General features: G+C 39.9%; 1 protein-coding gene across 1 annotated transcript; it reads left to right on the top strand.

Annotated features, from left to right (window-relative positions):
- The first annotated feature begins 8,477 nt into the window (after positions 1-8,477).
- Positions 8,478-15,022, top strand: LOC137737689 (probable acyl-CoA dehydrogenase IBR3). The gene is made up of 17 exons (XM_068477235.1): positions 8,478-9,128; positions 9,229-9,363; positions 9,571-9,711; positions 9,850-9,981; positions 10,135-10,320; positions 10,538-10,615; positions 10,729-10,839; positions 11,104-11,202; positions 11,312-11,429; positions 12,099-12,367; positions 12,478-12,672; positions 12,961-13,103; positions 13,336-13,420; positions 13,498-13,707; positions 13,961-14,113; positions 14,329-14,433; positions 14,606-15,022. Exons 1-17 carry the CDS (start codon positions 9,018-9,020, stop codon positions 14,795-14,797), a joined length of 2,463 nt encoding a protein of 820 aa, XP_068333336.1. The 5' UTR covers positions 8,478-9,017; the 3' UTR covers positions 14,798-15,022.
- Positions 15,023-15,606: the final 584 nt, after the last annotated feature.

The following is a 15,606-nucleotide window of genomic DNA, read 5'->3' as shown; positions in this document are numbered from 1 at the left end:
TTTCCCTTGGACCTTTGTAATGTGTGGTAAAAGAAATCCGAACGTCGTGCTCTACCTTTAATAAGTTGATATTTTGGTACTGAATCTCTGGGTTATGGACTTCTGAAATTTCACTCCTTCTTGTAGCCTGACACATTCAAATCAATGTTCGTTTCATCAACATTAGATGTTTATCTTGTGAGACTACGAATTTGAATCATGTGTTGGTTAATGAAAAGCGTTTCATATTATATATAGCGAAAAACATAAAATGCTTCTAGATTATGCAAGTGCTTTTTGGATCGATGCTTTTCTGGAAAGCACTTCTAGAAAAATCACTCTAAAAGGTGTTCATGAACAAACGTATAAAAATAGTCTCAAACGGCCTAGAAGGATAATAGAAACATCTTTCTGATTAACAATCTTTTGATTCAAAATATTGAAAATTCCTGTTTATTTTTAACGATCAAATTACACATACATCCAAATTATTAGACTAAATTTGGAGAGAGGTTAAGTTAAGTTATTTATTTATTTTAGAGAGAGGGGCAAAACTTATCTATATAGCAGAAATATCAGGATCGTTTTCTTAATTACTTTTTACATTTATAATTTTACCCTTCTATAATTATAATTAAAAAATAATTCTCTATCTCCTTATTTGTACTGCTCCTTTTTCTCTTCTCCGTTTTCTTTTTCATCCTTTACCTCTTTCTTCTCCTTCCTACCCTTTCTCTCCTTCTCTCTTTATCTTAACAACTTAACACTTTTAGTTCTAAATAAAATTAAGAATTAAAACAAACAATGAAAAATGCAAAAACGAAACATGAAGAATTAAAATTTTAAAAGAAAAATTCTATCAGCTAACACCCTAACCTTGGCAGGCTCCTATGACCCAACCCCACCATCGACCACCCCACGCTCTTTTTATTTATTTTTTAGGTATTTGTCGAATTCTCACGAACTTATAATGAGCTGTCAATTTTTTCATGAACATTAATTTTAGCTTATTACCCTCATACTTTTATAATCGCCATCTCCTAAACTTTCATTTTAGCCAATTACCCTTCTAAATTTTTATAATTAAGTGTTGACCTTGACCAATACTTAAAGGGTCGACTTTCATGCTTATTTATTATTGTTTAAAAAGGGAGATAAGAGGTTGACAATAAAAAGGGGGATAACGAGTTGACAATGACATCGTACTGATTTTAATGTCTTTTAATATAAGATCTGGTGGGATCATGGGATTTTGAGGTTGTCCTTGTTTAGGTTTTTTTGGGCCAACGAGGTTGTCCTTGTTGAGTTGCACTGCATTGTCTTATTTGGTGTGTGAGGGTCATGGAATCGTGGAATTAGCAAAGGTTTCACGTTTTTGTTTTTTTTTTTTTTTTGGAAAAGCATACTTTAGTTTTCATTTTTCATCCAGACTGTTTTCATAATATTGGATCCTCTGAGATTGAAGCAAAGGATAATAAGTTCATAATTTTTATCCGTCCATAATTCAAAAAAAAATTAGTAACACCTTACAAGTTTGGACGAAGGGGAATTTGCGAATAGCAAACTCTCTACACTTCTCAATCCCAATGGTATCAGCCAATGGAACACGGCACAAGTCCCCAAATTTCTGTCAAGATTTGGTCACTTACATCGAGGACTTGAATTGAACACTGGGGTTTTTCGTTACGTAAATTCTTCTTTTGAGGGTCTCATCGTGAAAACTGGATTTTTGGGTTGCCGCCGGTGGGCTGGGCTGCGGTAGGGTGGATATTTTTCTGTCTGTTTTTGTCTTTTTATTTTTTATTTTTTTCAATTTTATTTAGAAGTGTTATGTTGGGAGTTGATCGTAATTGACCCTTTTATCACAATGGTGAAAAAATATTATGCCCTTGCATGATGGTATGAATTCGAACTTCGTCGGTGACTAACTTAACATTTAAGGAACTAACGCTATAGTTGGGAGTTGATCACATAGATAGACGTCAATATTCAAAATATGACGTATAATGTGATAATACATCAAATCATTATAACAGTAGAGCCCACCCTACTGGTAAAATGTCCCTTTTTGACGTAATATACCCAAATCGGTATATCCTTTTTTTCAAATGATAACTTTTATTAAATTCTAATAGAAACGTTTACATCTTCAGTAAAAATATTAAATAAAAACTCCGGACCAAGAGCATCCTAACAGAAAGCACCTCCATGCGAGGCAACATATGAGGTTATAGCATGAGCAACAACATTTCCATTTCGCTTGACAAACACAAACCTCACCCCTCCTAATTGAGACGCCAAATGACCAATATCATGGATAAAACACTCCAAAGTAGCATCTACCGCATACTCCCCATTAAGCATACTAATTATCACCTAAGAGTTAGACTCAATCTCCACTTCATCACAACCCATCTCAATACATACCATTTAGTGCCGCACGAATCGCAACTGCTTCTGCCATTGCCGCATTATTGAAAAATAGGCCTCCTTCCCCCACCTTCCGCTTGCTGCAATCCAACAAAGTCCCTCATAACCCACCTATATCCTCCTTTGAGTGTCTTCCCACATCGTGCACCGTCATAGTTAATCTTAAGCACACCATAATTTGGCCACCTCCATCGAACTGATTGTCTAACAAAGATAGCTCCATCCCCATCCTCACAACGGACAACAACTTGCTTTTTAGAATTATGGCATGCTCTTAATTCAATAATTTGCTACCTCACCAAATTAATCCCCTTCATGGGATTAGTTAACACTCCTTTAAACACCATCTCATTTCGACTCTTCCAAATTCTCCAACTAACAAAAACACACTCCTGTAAAAGCTCCTCTTGTCTATCTTCGTCACGAAATCAAGCATATAACCCTTGCCAAGACTCACGAAAATCTTGCCTCGAGATAGACTTCATGTCTAGCTACAAAGAGCAGCAGTACCATAACACACGGCTAAACTCGCATTCAAAAAACAAATGTTGCTCTGTCTCCTCCGCTGCTTCACACATAACACATGAACTGTCCACTCGCATCCATCGTCGGAGAAGATTAACCTGCACTGCTAAGGATTTGTTGAAGCAGCGCCAAATAAAAAACTTCATTTTATTTGGCACTACCAACCTCCAAACATCCTGTCAACAACAGTCAACCTCGTCTTGCCGACTACTACCCCTTGTTCCTTTCCTACCAAGTTCCCCATTTTTCTACATCTCCATGGCAACTCCATACCCCGTACGAATGGTATAATCCCCATTTCTAGAATAGTGCCATATGACTCTATCCTTACACCCCGCTAAAGTTATTGGTAAACCAAGAATAAGATTGCCCTCCTCCTCCTCAAAACTGTTGGAAATTCAAATCAAAACAGGTTGCTATTGTTGAAAATCAATGTCAAAGTTAGGCATTGAAAGTTAGGCAATGTTAGGTATGGTTGAATAAAAATTATTAGGTGCAATTAATGTGTTTTGTGTGGTAATAAATAATCTTAGTTTAATCATTTGGTTTGCTATAAATACCCAAGTTCTCAAGCATTGTAAATCATCCCATCCAAATCCCACTTCCAATTGTGAAGAAGCTTGTAAGCTTTCTTATTCCAATAGTTTGTAAACCTTTTTCATATATCAAAGTCCAAGTGTTTTGCCAAAGCTTGTTGCTTCCCTCCTTTCTCTATTTCTTTCTTTGTCCAATTTTATTTGAGAGTGCAAAGTGAAAGAGGTGTGATAGAGTTTGTAAACTTATCACCCACATATTTTGGTATTGAGTTAGTAAACTGTCAAATACCAACAATTGGTATCAGAGCCAGAATACCATTCTGGCAGGTGCAGCAGTTATGACGTCCAACTTAGTGCAACTCCAAGTTCCCACATTGAAGAAAGAAAATTATGAAAGATGGTGCATCCAATTCAAAGCATTGTTTGGATCACAGGAGCTATGGGAAGTTGTCAGTAGTGGGTATGTTGTACCCACTGCCGAGCAAGAAGCCGTATATACTGCGGATCAAAGGAACACTCTCAAGGACTTACGAAAGAATGACCAAAAGGCGCTGTATCTTCTATACCAGGGTTTGGAAGATTCAACGTTCGAGAAGGTTGCAGAAGCAACAACGAGCAAGCAAGTATGGGATACACTCAGTACAATCTACAAAGGAGTAGATCGAGTCAAGAAAGTGAGGTTACAATCACTTCGAGCAGATTTTGAAACTGCTCATATGAATGAAGGGGAGAGCATCTCCGACTATCACTCAAGGCTCATTGTGATAGTAAATCAGATGAGGAGAAATGGCGAGAGACTCGATGAAGTACGAGTTGTGGAGAAGATACTCCGGTCACTCACATCTAAGTTTGAGCATGTGGTGACTGCCATTGAGGAATCCAAGGATTTGGAGGTGATGAACGCAGAAGAGCTACTAGGATCCCTCCTAGTTCACGAGCAACGCATTCAGAAGAATGCAAGCCCCACAACGCTAGAGCAAGCTTTGGAGTCAACGTTGAATATTGACAAACCAAATAAAGGTCGTGGGCAGTGGAACTCACGTCGTGGGAGCTCATCCAACCGTAGCCGAGGACGAGCCCGAGGAAGAGGTCGAGGCTATGCACAAAATCAAGGTCAGTCTCAGGAGTGGAGATCTACTCGAGGAAAGGCGCATATCCAGTGTCACAACTGTAAGCAATATGGACATTATGCCAATGAATGTTCACATAAAAATGGTGAGCATGTCAACATGGCAGAATCAAGTGGAAATACTGATGAAGAACTTACAGTCTTACTAGCACACCATGATTCCAGTAGCCAACAAGATATTTGGTATTTGGACTCTGGTGCAAGCAATCACATGTGTGGAAAGAAGGAGTTTTTTGCCGAACTCAAAGAAGGGGCCTATGGATCTGTAAGTCTTGGTGACTCCTCAAAGTTGCCAGTTGAAGGCAAAGGGAAGATCAAGATCATCCAGAAGGATGGAAGAGAAGAATACATCTCCGATACCTACTACATACCAGGTATGAAGAGCAACATTCTGAGCATTGGTCAACTGCTCCAGAAAGGGTACATTATACATATGGAGAACATGCTTCTCACTCTCAGGAATGCAAGGAGAAAGCTTATTGCACGTGTTCGAATGTCAAAGAACCGGATGTTTCCGTTAAATTTGAACACAAAGATTGGAAGCTGCAACATCGGTGTAATGGAAGATGAGTCATGGAAATGGCATCTTCGATTTGGCCATCTTAATTTCAATGGCCTAAAGTTGCTGTCAAGTGGAAGAATGGTTCGTGGTCTACCCCAGATTGAAGCCACACGCCAAGTATGTGAAGGTTGTGTGCTTGGCAAGCAAGCACGACTATCGTTCCCTGTTGGTGATACATGGAGAGCAAAGGCACCACTGCAGTTGGTGCACACAGATATATGTGGTCCATTGGATCCCATGTCTTATGGAGGTAATAGGTATTTTATTACCTTCATTGATGATTTCAGTAGAAAGACTTGGGTCTATTTTCTCAAGGAGAAGTCAGCTGCCCTAAAAATTTTCAAGGAGTTCAAGGCACTCACAGAGGCAGAAAGTAACCACAAGCTTGTGGCTGTGAGATCAGATAGAGGTGGAGAGTACACCTCCAATGCTTTCCAAGCATACTGCAAGGAGCAAGGAATTAGGCATCAACTTACTGCTGCCTATACCCCACAGCAAAATGGGATAGCCGAAAGAAAGAATCGAACCATCCTTGACATGACAAGGTCCATGCTTAAGGAGAAGAATTTGCCAAAAGAGTTATGGGCAGAAGCTGTAGCTTGTTCGATTTATTTGTTGAATCGATGTCCAACAAAGAGTGTCAAGAGGATGACACCACAAGAGGCTTGGAGTGGATACAAGCCGAATGTTACACACCTAAGAATTTTTGGGTGTGTTGCATATGCTCAAGTTCCAGAAGCCAAGAGGAGGAAACTTGATGATAGAGGTGAGAAGTGTGTGTTTGTGGGCTATAGTGAAGAGTCCAAGGCATACAAGCTCTACAACCCACTAACTGGCAAACTAGTGGTTAGTAGAGATGTCATCTTCAGTGAGGAAGAGACATGGACGTGGAACAACAAAGAAGTCAGTAAAGAGAAGATCGTCTCCACTGATTTTGAAGAACCAGAAGTTGTACCACCGATTGAGCAACAGCCGGCTCAAACAATCACAACAACTCCAGTGCACAGAATTGCAAGGAGTGGTCCTACATCTAGTGAGGAAAGCAGCTCCTCAACTCCAGTGAGGTTAAGGAGTCTCACAGAGATTTATGGACAAGAAGAAGAAGAAGAAACCAACCTTTTCTGCTTGTATGCAGACCACGAGCCTTTCTCATTCAATGAAGCTGTGGAAGAAGATTGTTGGAAGAAATCCATGGAAGAAGAGATCCATGCCATCGAGAAGAATGACACTTGGGAGCTGACAAAGCTCCCACCAAATCAGAAGGCTATTGGTGTCAAGTGGGTTTACAAGATCAAACGCACTGCAGATGGGAGTGTGGATCGATACAAATCAAGGCTTGTAGCAAAGGGCTACAAACAGAAGTATGGAGTGGACTATGATGAAGTCTATGCTCCAGTTGCGAGACTTGACACGGTAAGATTGCTAATCTCTCTTGCCGCACATCATAAATGGAAAATTTATCAACTAGATGTCAAGTCAGCCTTCCTTAATGGAGTACTTGAGGAAGAAGTGTACGTGGAACAACCGGAAGGCTTCCAAGTACAAGGAGAAGAAGATAAGGTGTATCGTTTGAAGAAGGCTTTGTACGGCCTCAAGCAAGCACCACGAGCTTGGAACTCAAGGATCGACAACTACCTTCACCAAAATGGATTTCAGAAATGTCCATACGAGCATTCAGTTTACATGAAGAATGGTGAAAAAGGGGAGTTCTTAATTATTTGTCTCTATGTAGATGATTTATTGTTTACAGGAAACAATGAGGCAATGTTCCATGAGTTCAAGCAATCCATGTTCAGTGAATTCGAGATGACTGACAATGGATTAATGTCATACTTTCTTGGCATAGAAGTGAAGCAAGAAAGTGATGGTATCTACATCTCTCAACAAAGGTACATGAGAGACATATTGAAGAAGTTCAATATGGACAAGTGCAACACTGTTAATACCCCAGTCGCAACTGGATTGAAGCTGTCCAAAGGAGGAGAGGGTGAGTTTGTAAACTCAACAGTGTACAAAAGCCTCGTTGGAAGCCTAAGGTACCTTACAATCACAAGACCTGATATAGTTTATGGTGTTGGACTCGTGAGTCGATACATGGAAACACCAAGGGAGTCTCATTGGCTGGCCGCCAAGAGAATTTTGAGGTACATAAGAGGTACTCTAAACTATGGTCTATTTTATAATTTTGGTGAAGATGCAAAATTATTTGGTTATTCAGATAGTGATTGGGGAGGTGACCAAGATGAAAGGAAAAGCACAACTGGCTATGTGTTTTTTCTAGGATCAACAGCTTTCTCATGGACTTCAAAGAAGCAATCAATTGTTGCTTTGTCATCATGTGAAGCCGAGTATGTTGCTGTAGCCTCAACCGTGTGTGAGGCAATTTGGTTAAGAAATCTGTTGAAGTCAGTGTGTCATCCACAAGTGGAATCGACTGTGATTCACGTAGATAATGTGTCTGCAATCAAACTTGCAAAGAATCCTGTTCAACATGGAAGGAGCAAACACATTGATACCAGGTTCCATTTTCTAAGGGACCATGTGAAGCAAAAGAAAATTGAACTTGTCTACTGTCACACCAAGGAACAAGTGGCAGACATCTTCACAAAGCCATTGCCAATTGAAACATTCCGGCTACTGCGTGAAATGCTAGGAATGAAGGCGTTTTGATTTGAGGAGGTGTGTTGGAAATTCAAATCAAAACAGGTTGCTATTGTTGAAAATCAATGTCAAAGTTAGGCATTGAAAGTTAGGCAATGTTAGGTATGGTTGAATAAAAATTATTAGGTGCAATTAATGTGTTTTGTGTGGTAATAAATAATCTTAGTTTAATCATTTGGTTTGCTATAAATACCCAAGTTCTCAAGCATTGTAAATCATCCCATCCAAATCCCACTTCCAATTGTGAAGAAGCTTGTAAGCTTTCTTATTCCAATAGTTTGTAAACCTTTTTCATATATCAAAGTCCAAGTGTTTTGCCAAAGCTTGTTGCTTCCCTCTTTTCTCTATTTCTTTCTTTGTCCAATTTTATTTGAGAGTGCAAAGTGAAAGAGGTGTGATAGAGTTTGTAAACTTATCACCCACATATTTTGGTATTGAGTTAGTAAACTGTCAAATACCAACAAAAACACCGTCGAATCAAGTCTACCTTCCAAGCCCCCACCTCTGAATCAATCAACTCCCTCACCATCACAGGCATCTCATTATGTTTCGATCGAACTCTATAAGTGTGAGGCCGTGGAAGCCAAGGGTCATGGCTAACTCGAATACACCTACCATCGCCAACCCGCCATGTCATACCTCCCTCTAGTACCCTCCTCCCCTGAATGATGCCCTTCCACCCCCACGAGGACCTTCTACCCAACTTGGCCTCCATAAACAACCGATCCAGAAAATATTTTGCTTAAAGAATTTGTCCTGACAAGGTACTAGAATTATGCAATATTCGCCGCCCAATCTTCGCTAAATAAGCTCTGTTAAAAGACAATACGTCCTTAAACCCAAGCCCTCCCATCTTCTTCCTTCTTTTTCATTTTCTCCCAAGAGATCCAATGCATTGCCATTTCTGTCCTTTCTTCCTTATTTCGGTATATCCTTTTCTCCCTCGCGTTTCGTCCATAGTGCCACGCGCCCACTAAATTCAACGCACCTCGTAAAACGGCCACGTGCATAAATCCCTGAAAACCAGGGGCGAGTACCTTAATTCTGTACTGGAGAGTGTAAATTTTCCTGGTCCTCTGATGTAATCATCGTTGAATTTTGCGAGGCAAATGACAGCGGCCAGAGCCAGAGCAGACGAAGAAAAAGAAGACTGAAACGACACCATTTAATTCGAAGGGTTTGAACTTTGTTCGAAATGGATCATGGCCGTACGCCTCTCGATTTCGACCTCAACGCCTTGCTATCCTACGCCTCCGCCAACGTTCATGGCTTTCCCCCCTCTTCCTCCAATTTCACTGTCTCTAAGGTTCTCTCTCTCTCCCTCTCTCTATATATAGGTGTATATATGTATTGTGTGCATGCATTTTCTGGATTTTGATTTCGGATTGTGAATTACGAAATGATAGTTCGGGCATGGACAATCGAATCCGACTTATAAGATAGAGGCAGGATCGGGGGCGTCTCTGAAACGCTACGTTTTGAGGAAGAAGCCGCCGGGGAAGCTGCTCCAGTCTGCTCATGCCGTCGAGAGAGAGTTCCAGGTCAGCTTTCCTCTTCTCTCCTTGTTATTTTCTGACTCAACAATCCTATCTGCTCTGTTTGGTTGGCTAGATAGAAATTGTAGGAAACGTAGTTTTTTTTGTGTGACTGATGTTCCTTAGTAATCAAAATTAAAGAATTTATGTTAGATGATTTGCTGTTGGCTGAAAAAGGGTTCATTTTTTAATCCTTTCTGTTTCGAATTACAGGTTCTTCAGGCATTGGGTACTCATACACTGGTTCCTGTTCCTAAAGTTTATTGTTTGTGTACCGATTCAAGTGTTATCGGAACCCCCTTTTACATCATGGAGTTTCTGGAAGGGCGCATTTTTCTCGACGCCAAGCTTCCGGTACCAATTTACTCTGTCAAGTTAACTTAATGTTCGTATTAAATTGGTGTTATAGATTTAGTGGCGGTTCATTTTTTTGTTTTGCCCTATTTAAATTTGATTATTTGATTATAATTTGTTAAATTTGCTTTTGATCAGGGTGTAGCACCTGAGAGGAGGAGGCTACTTTACCAAGCAACTGCAAGAGCTTTAGCATCCCTACATTCTGCTGATGTTGATGCCATTGGTCTAGGAAAATATGGGCATCGTAACAACTATTGTAAACGGCAGGTGCATAAATGTTTTTTTCTGAATCGAATGCGAAGATTTACTTTATATGCTTGTATAGTTGTTTTGAAACCTAATATATGCTTAAAGGAGCTGTATATCAATATTAGTTTTCCTATAACTTGGAGGGGATTACGAATCCTACGCTTTTCTTAGGTAGAGAGGTGGGCAAAGCAATATATTGCCTCAACTGGTGAGGGCAAGCCCAAGAGAAATCCGAAGATGTTTGAGCTGATTGATTGGTTACAGCAGAATATTCCTCTTGAAGATTCTTCTGGGGCAGCAGCGGGCTTAGTTCATGGGGACTTTCGCATTGATAATCTCGTGTTTCATCCTATTGAGGTTTGGTACTTCGAGAGCCTTATTCATTTGTGTGCCTACATGGAGATACAAATACACGTGCTTGTTTGTGTTCTTGAAGTCAAATATAGAGACCATTTCCTTATCAATCTACTTCTTTTCTAGACTCTAAATCTTTTGAGGATGATGCATTTCAATCATCAAAAGTTATGTCCAGTGACAAAAGACAAACTCTCTCTAATTAACTCTTACTGTGCAGGATCGAGTGATTGGCATTCTCGACTGGGAATTATCTACTCTTGGAAATCAAATGTGTGATGTTGCTCATAGCTGTTTGGTACTTGACCAATTTTCAAACTTAACCCTTTGGCTTGCGGATAGTAGAATAATTGTATTATCATGGGCATTTTCCTTTTTAATGATTTAATTACTACTTTCAATCCTTTGCAGCCTTACATCGTGGACATTGTGGCTGAAGTTGGTGAAGGTTTGGAACACACTGGGGTTCCAGAAGGGATTCCTTCTCAGGCAGAGTATGTAGCAGAATACTGTTCTTCATCGGTAAGTAAACAGGACAATAGCATGGAAGACAGTAACGCATGTGCTCTTTTTCGTACTCTAGCTAACTTACATTTTCTTTGTTTTTGGTAATTTATGTATTTATGAGAATTATAGCATGCATAAGTGGTTGTCAAAGGCGTTAAGAATAATATAGATAGGTGTTAATGCTGATACTTGCGCAATAGATTGTTCTTTGGGTAGTTTATTTTCTGTTTTTAATTAATTCTATGTAGTGAGACTTACAATGGAAATGTGGCAATGCAGGGAAAGCCATGGCCTTTTGCTGAGTGGAAGTTCTATGTTGCCTTTTCTTTATTTCGCGGGGCATCAATTTTTGCAGGGATATATAGTAGATGGATTATGGTAACTTCTAAAGCATTTGTTTGACATTGAATTTTTAGTTCAGTGCAAAACACTTTTGTCAAGGGATGTTGAAAAAAAGGAGTTAAGTGATAGGTGCATTCCAATGCAGGGTAATGCTTCTGGAGGAGAGAGTGCCCAGTATGCTGGGGACGGAGCAAATTTTATGATAGACTATGCATGGAAATTTATTGGACGAGAATCTGTGCTTCCCAAAAATCCTTCATCAGGTAGCTATGCCATCTAACAATTTTGTGTTCCTTGAAATCAATGTATTAAAAGCGTGAGGCGTGGGCGAGGTGTCCGAGGGATAGCCCAACCTAGGCGTGAGGCGAAGCCTCGCGGGACCTAAATTTTTATATATATACACTAAGCATACACATATATTATATTAAAAAAAAATTATTAATCAATAATCACCATGAGCACACACATATATTATAAATACATATACACATGTATATACATATATTATATTATATATATATATATATATAATAGAGGATGAAAAGTACAATGAGCACACATATAACACTGCACGCAGACAGCACACACATCCATTATATAAAAAAAATTAAAATCAGAATAAAAGGCAGAGAGACGATAGTGCAAGGAATAGGTATGAGGCAGTTAAAAGCCTACCCAAAATTTGGGTTTGGGAGTTAAAAAAAAAAATCCCTTGAGGCGCGCCTAGGCGGCTCCGGCGCCTTCCGCCCACTCCCTCAAAACAGAGGCGGCAACCCTCAAGCCCAGCCTCACAGGGTGCCTAGGCGCGTCCTGAGGCGAGCCTTTTAAAACATTGCTTGAAATATATGTTTTCTATATATGGATCAATTTTTTTATCAGTCTTCAAACATAATGACTTGCAAGAGTATTGACATACCAAATTGTGGCCTAAGGTGCTTTCGTTGCTCAAGACTACTTGAAAAGATTTGGACAAGAGAGTGATGATCAAGGATTTTCAAAAGGGGGAGGGAGGTTTGTCCCTAGTAAAAGGGTTATGGAATTGAGAAACAGGTTGATAAAGTTCATGGAAGATCACATTTATCCCATGGAACAAGAATTCTACAAACTTGCTGAGTCTAGCTCACGTTGGACGGTTCATCCAGGGGAGGAGAGGTTAAAGGAGCTAGCAAAGAAAGAAGGTCTCTGGAACTTATTTATACCTGTACGTGTTTGCTGTTCACTTTTCCAAGTTTGGCAACTAGTTTATTGTATAATGCAGAATAATTATCTTTCCAATGGACATAATTGGTTTCTACCTTTGTACTCGTGAAGTTTGATAGTGCTGCCAGGGCCAGAAAATTAATTTTTGATGGAAGCAATCATCTTCTATCAGAGAATTCCTCCAATCGCTTATTGGGCGCAGGTCTTACAAACCTTGAATATGGATATCTTTGTGAGATCATGGGTCGTTCAGTTTGGGCTCCGCAAGTGTTCAATTGTGGTGCACCTGACACGGGAAATATGGAGGTATGAAAGCTTTTAGATTACCAACTGCTTACAAGTGACGGACAAGTGTTACCACCGTTTTTCTATCTGGAAAAGCATCTCTTGATCCTAATGAGGTCATTGTCTAGAGGATGATTTCGGGAAAGATTAATAAGTGCTTTCTTTTTCGGGATTGCTTAGTTTAATGATATGCAGATGAACATATTTTAATAGTGCAACGGTTAAACTTTATATACTCTCTTGTGAAACATGTCTGGCCTTTTGCATGATTTATTTAATGATCTGTTCTACACTTAACTTTTGCATTAGGTATTGTTGCGCTATGGCAGCAAGGAGCAGCTACTTGAATGGCTTGTTCCATTGCTTGAGGGGAAAATCCGGTCAGGATTTGCAATGACGGAACCCCAAGTTGCATCCTCTGATGCAACCAATATTGAGTGTTCTATTAAAAGGTGAGTTTAAGCAGCATCTATGGTGATGGCAGTGTCCTCCTTCTCAAAATCATTGAAATCAACATAGCAGCTTTTATGAAATTATACAGGAAATGCATCTCAAATCACAACATTTTCATCCAAGCTTCTTCACAGTTACTTGCAATCACTGGATGTAATATATTCCATTTCCTTTAAGTTTCTGCCGGATATATATTTAATATTTTCGTTTGGCTCTGAGTTTTATGTACAGACAAGGAGATTCATGCATCATCAACGGAAAGAAATGGTGGACAAGTGGGGCTATGGATCCGAGGTGTAGAGTTCTTATAGTCATGGTTAGTTCTTGTATGCCATTTAATTATTCGTTTTCATTGTTAATTTTATTAATGAAGGTTATCTGAATACTATGTAGGGGAAAACCGACTTCAATGCTTCCATGCATAAGCAGCAATCTATGATCTTAGTGGATATTCGAACTCCAGGTGTACACATAAAGAGACCACTTACGGTTTTTGGCTTTGATGATGCACCTCATGGGCATGCAGAAGTATTATTTGAGAATGTACGTGTCCCAGAAAAAAATATTCTACTGGGAGAAGGACGCGGGTTTGAAATCGCACAGGTATTGTTCTTCATTGCTGTTTGATCAGATACAGTGTCCTTTTAGGAGCTTATGGCATTTGTAGCACCACATGCTGATGTGTAACCATGAATTAGTTTCATTTCTGAGATGCCTTTCTTGAATTAAGAGATGATTCTTAGCTTCAGATAATAGGTGGCCAGATATTGGTTTTGTGACTGAACGTGTCATGGGTTCACTGTGTAGTATCTTTGAATTGCTTTAGTTATTAACGATAACTTAAAAATTCTTGCAGGGTAGACTAGGCCCAGGAAGGTTACACCATTGCATGAGACTGATAGGAGCTGCTGAGCGTGGGATGCAGCTAATGGCTCAAAGGGCTCTTAGTAGAAAAGTGTTCGGAAAGTTGATTGCTGAACAAGGCTCATTTCGTTCAGACATTGCAAAGGTATGATGATTTTGCACCCTTTAATAGTGTAACTGAGAAAACTTTCGTTTCTATTAATAGAGACTAATTATGCAACTGAGATAAATCAGACTTCAAGCCTTTCCAGCCATTTAAATGATTTAAGAAGTGATCCGAGATGAATTTTTAGATTCATCTCTTAGACACTTGTTATAAGAATGTCGGCACTCTTTCCTAATCGGCATTCTGTGTTTCAGTGTCGAATTGAGCTAGAGAAAGCCAGATTGTTGGTTCTGGAGGCAGCTGACCAGCTTGATAGACTTGGAAACAAAAAGGCCCGAGGAACTATAGCAATGGCAAAGGTACGTACGTTCTGTAAAATTTGAACTTGGGGGGGGGGGGGGGGGGGGGGTGGGGGGTTGCGGGGTGGGGCGCATTGGTTTGGTGTAGTGTTCTGTTCTTTTAACTGTCAAGCAAAATGCATGTATATAAACCAATGTGTATTTGTTTCTAATTTTGTGTCACCTGGAGCAGGTGGCAGCCCCAAACATGGCGCTTAAGGTACTTGACATGGCAATGCAAGTGCACGGTGGCGCTGGCTTGTCTTCCGACACTTGTCTGGCGCATCTTTGGGCCACAGCAAGAACGTTGAGAATCGCAGATGGTCCAGATGAAGTCCACTTGGGTACCATTGCCAAGTTAGAACTACGGAGAGCCAAACTCTGAATTTTTCAGAGCAAACTTTCAACTAAACAAGATCTTTTCGTCTTTCATAGTCGAGTGCGTGCAAGTCGTGTGCTTCGCCCGAAAGCACTTTTTCCCAATAGACACTGTTTCAAACATATAGTTGATATATAGGATCAATAATGTACTCCTTTTTACATGTGCAGGAGTAATAATCTTGTAGATGACAAAATAAACCAAAAACATTGAATACAAAGAAAAACCATTCAATCTTGATTCTTCTGTCGTATGTTGTCCAATTACCAGTACTGTTTCTCCTATTAAGTAAATCCTACGAATTTTCTTTTACCAGTTAATAAAACAGCTTCATTTCACCTTTATGGTTAAGATAACAAGCGATATTATTGGTAAAAGTTAGATTAAGAGGATGGGAATGGTTTGAACTCAAAACGTAGTGATTGAAGTGGAATTCTTGTTCACCACTAAGTAAGAAGCCTTTGTTTTTACTATCTTGTAGGGGAACAAATACGGAAGAAAAATATGATGATTATTACACACATCAGGAAAAAAAAAAAAAAATTGGTGGTTCAATTGATCTCAACCCACCAGGCAATGATGGGCTGACAGTGCACCAGCTCGTTATCCTTCCACCATTGAGAGCGGGAGGTTGTCGTTGCTCTGTGAAGCCAGCCTCACGCGCTGCCCTCCACTATAGGGGTTAAATGACTTGAGCCTTCGCCCAAGTCACATGACCCAACTCCCAACTTGAAACGGGCAAGCCAGCAACATGCACATGGCCAGCCCTACCAAGTGAGTCGAGCCATTGTTCCACCAATCTAATGCCCTCACTT

The sequence above is a fragment of the Pyrus communis genome, chromosome 6 (genome assembly GCF_963583255.1).
Source record: "Pyrus communis chromosome 6, drPyrComm1.1, whole genome shotgun sequence".
NCBI lineage: Eukaryota > Viridiplantae > Streptophyta > Magnoliopsida > Rosales > Rosaceae > Pyrus > Pyrus communis.
This window is presented reverse-complemented; position numbering and strand designations above follow the sequence as displayed.

Coding starts and splice junctions, on each gene's coding strand:
- LOC137737689 (XM_068477235.1), top strand. CDS start 9,018: ATGGATCATGGCCGTACGCCTCTCGATTTCGACCTCAACGCCTTGCTA. Junction 13,104..13,335: donor ATTGAGTGTTCTATTAAAAG/GTGAGTTTAAGC, acceptor TTTTATGTACAG/ACAAGGAGATTCATGCATCA. Junction 14,114..14,328: donor TTCGTTCAGACATTGCAAAG/GTATGATGATTT, acceptor TCTGTGTTTCAG/TGTCGAATTGAGCTAGAGAA.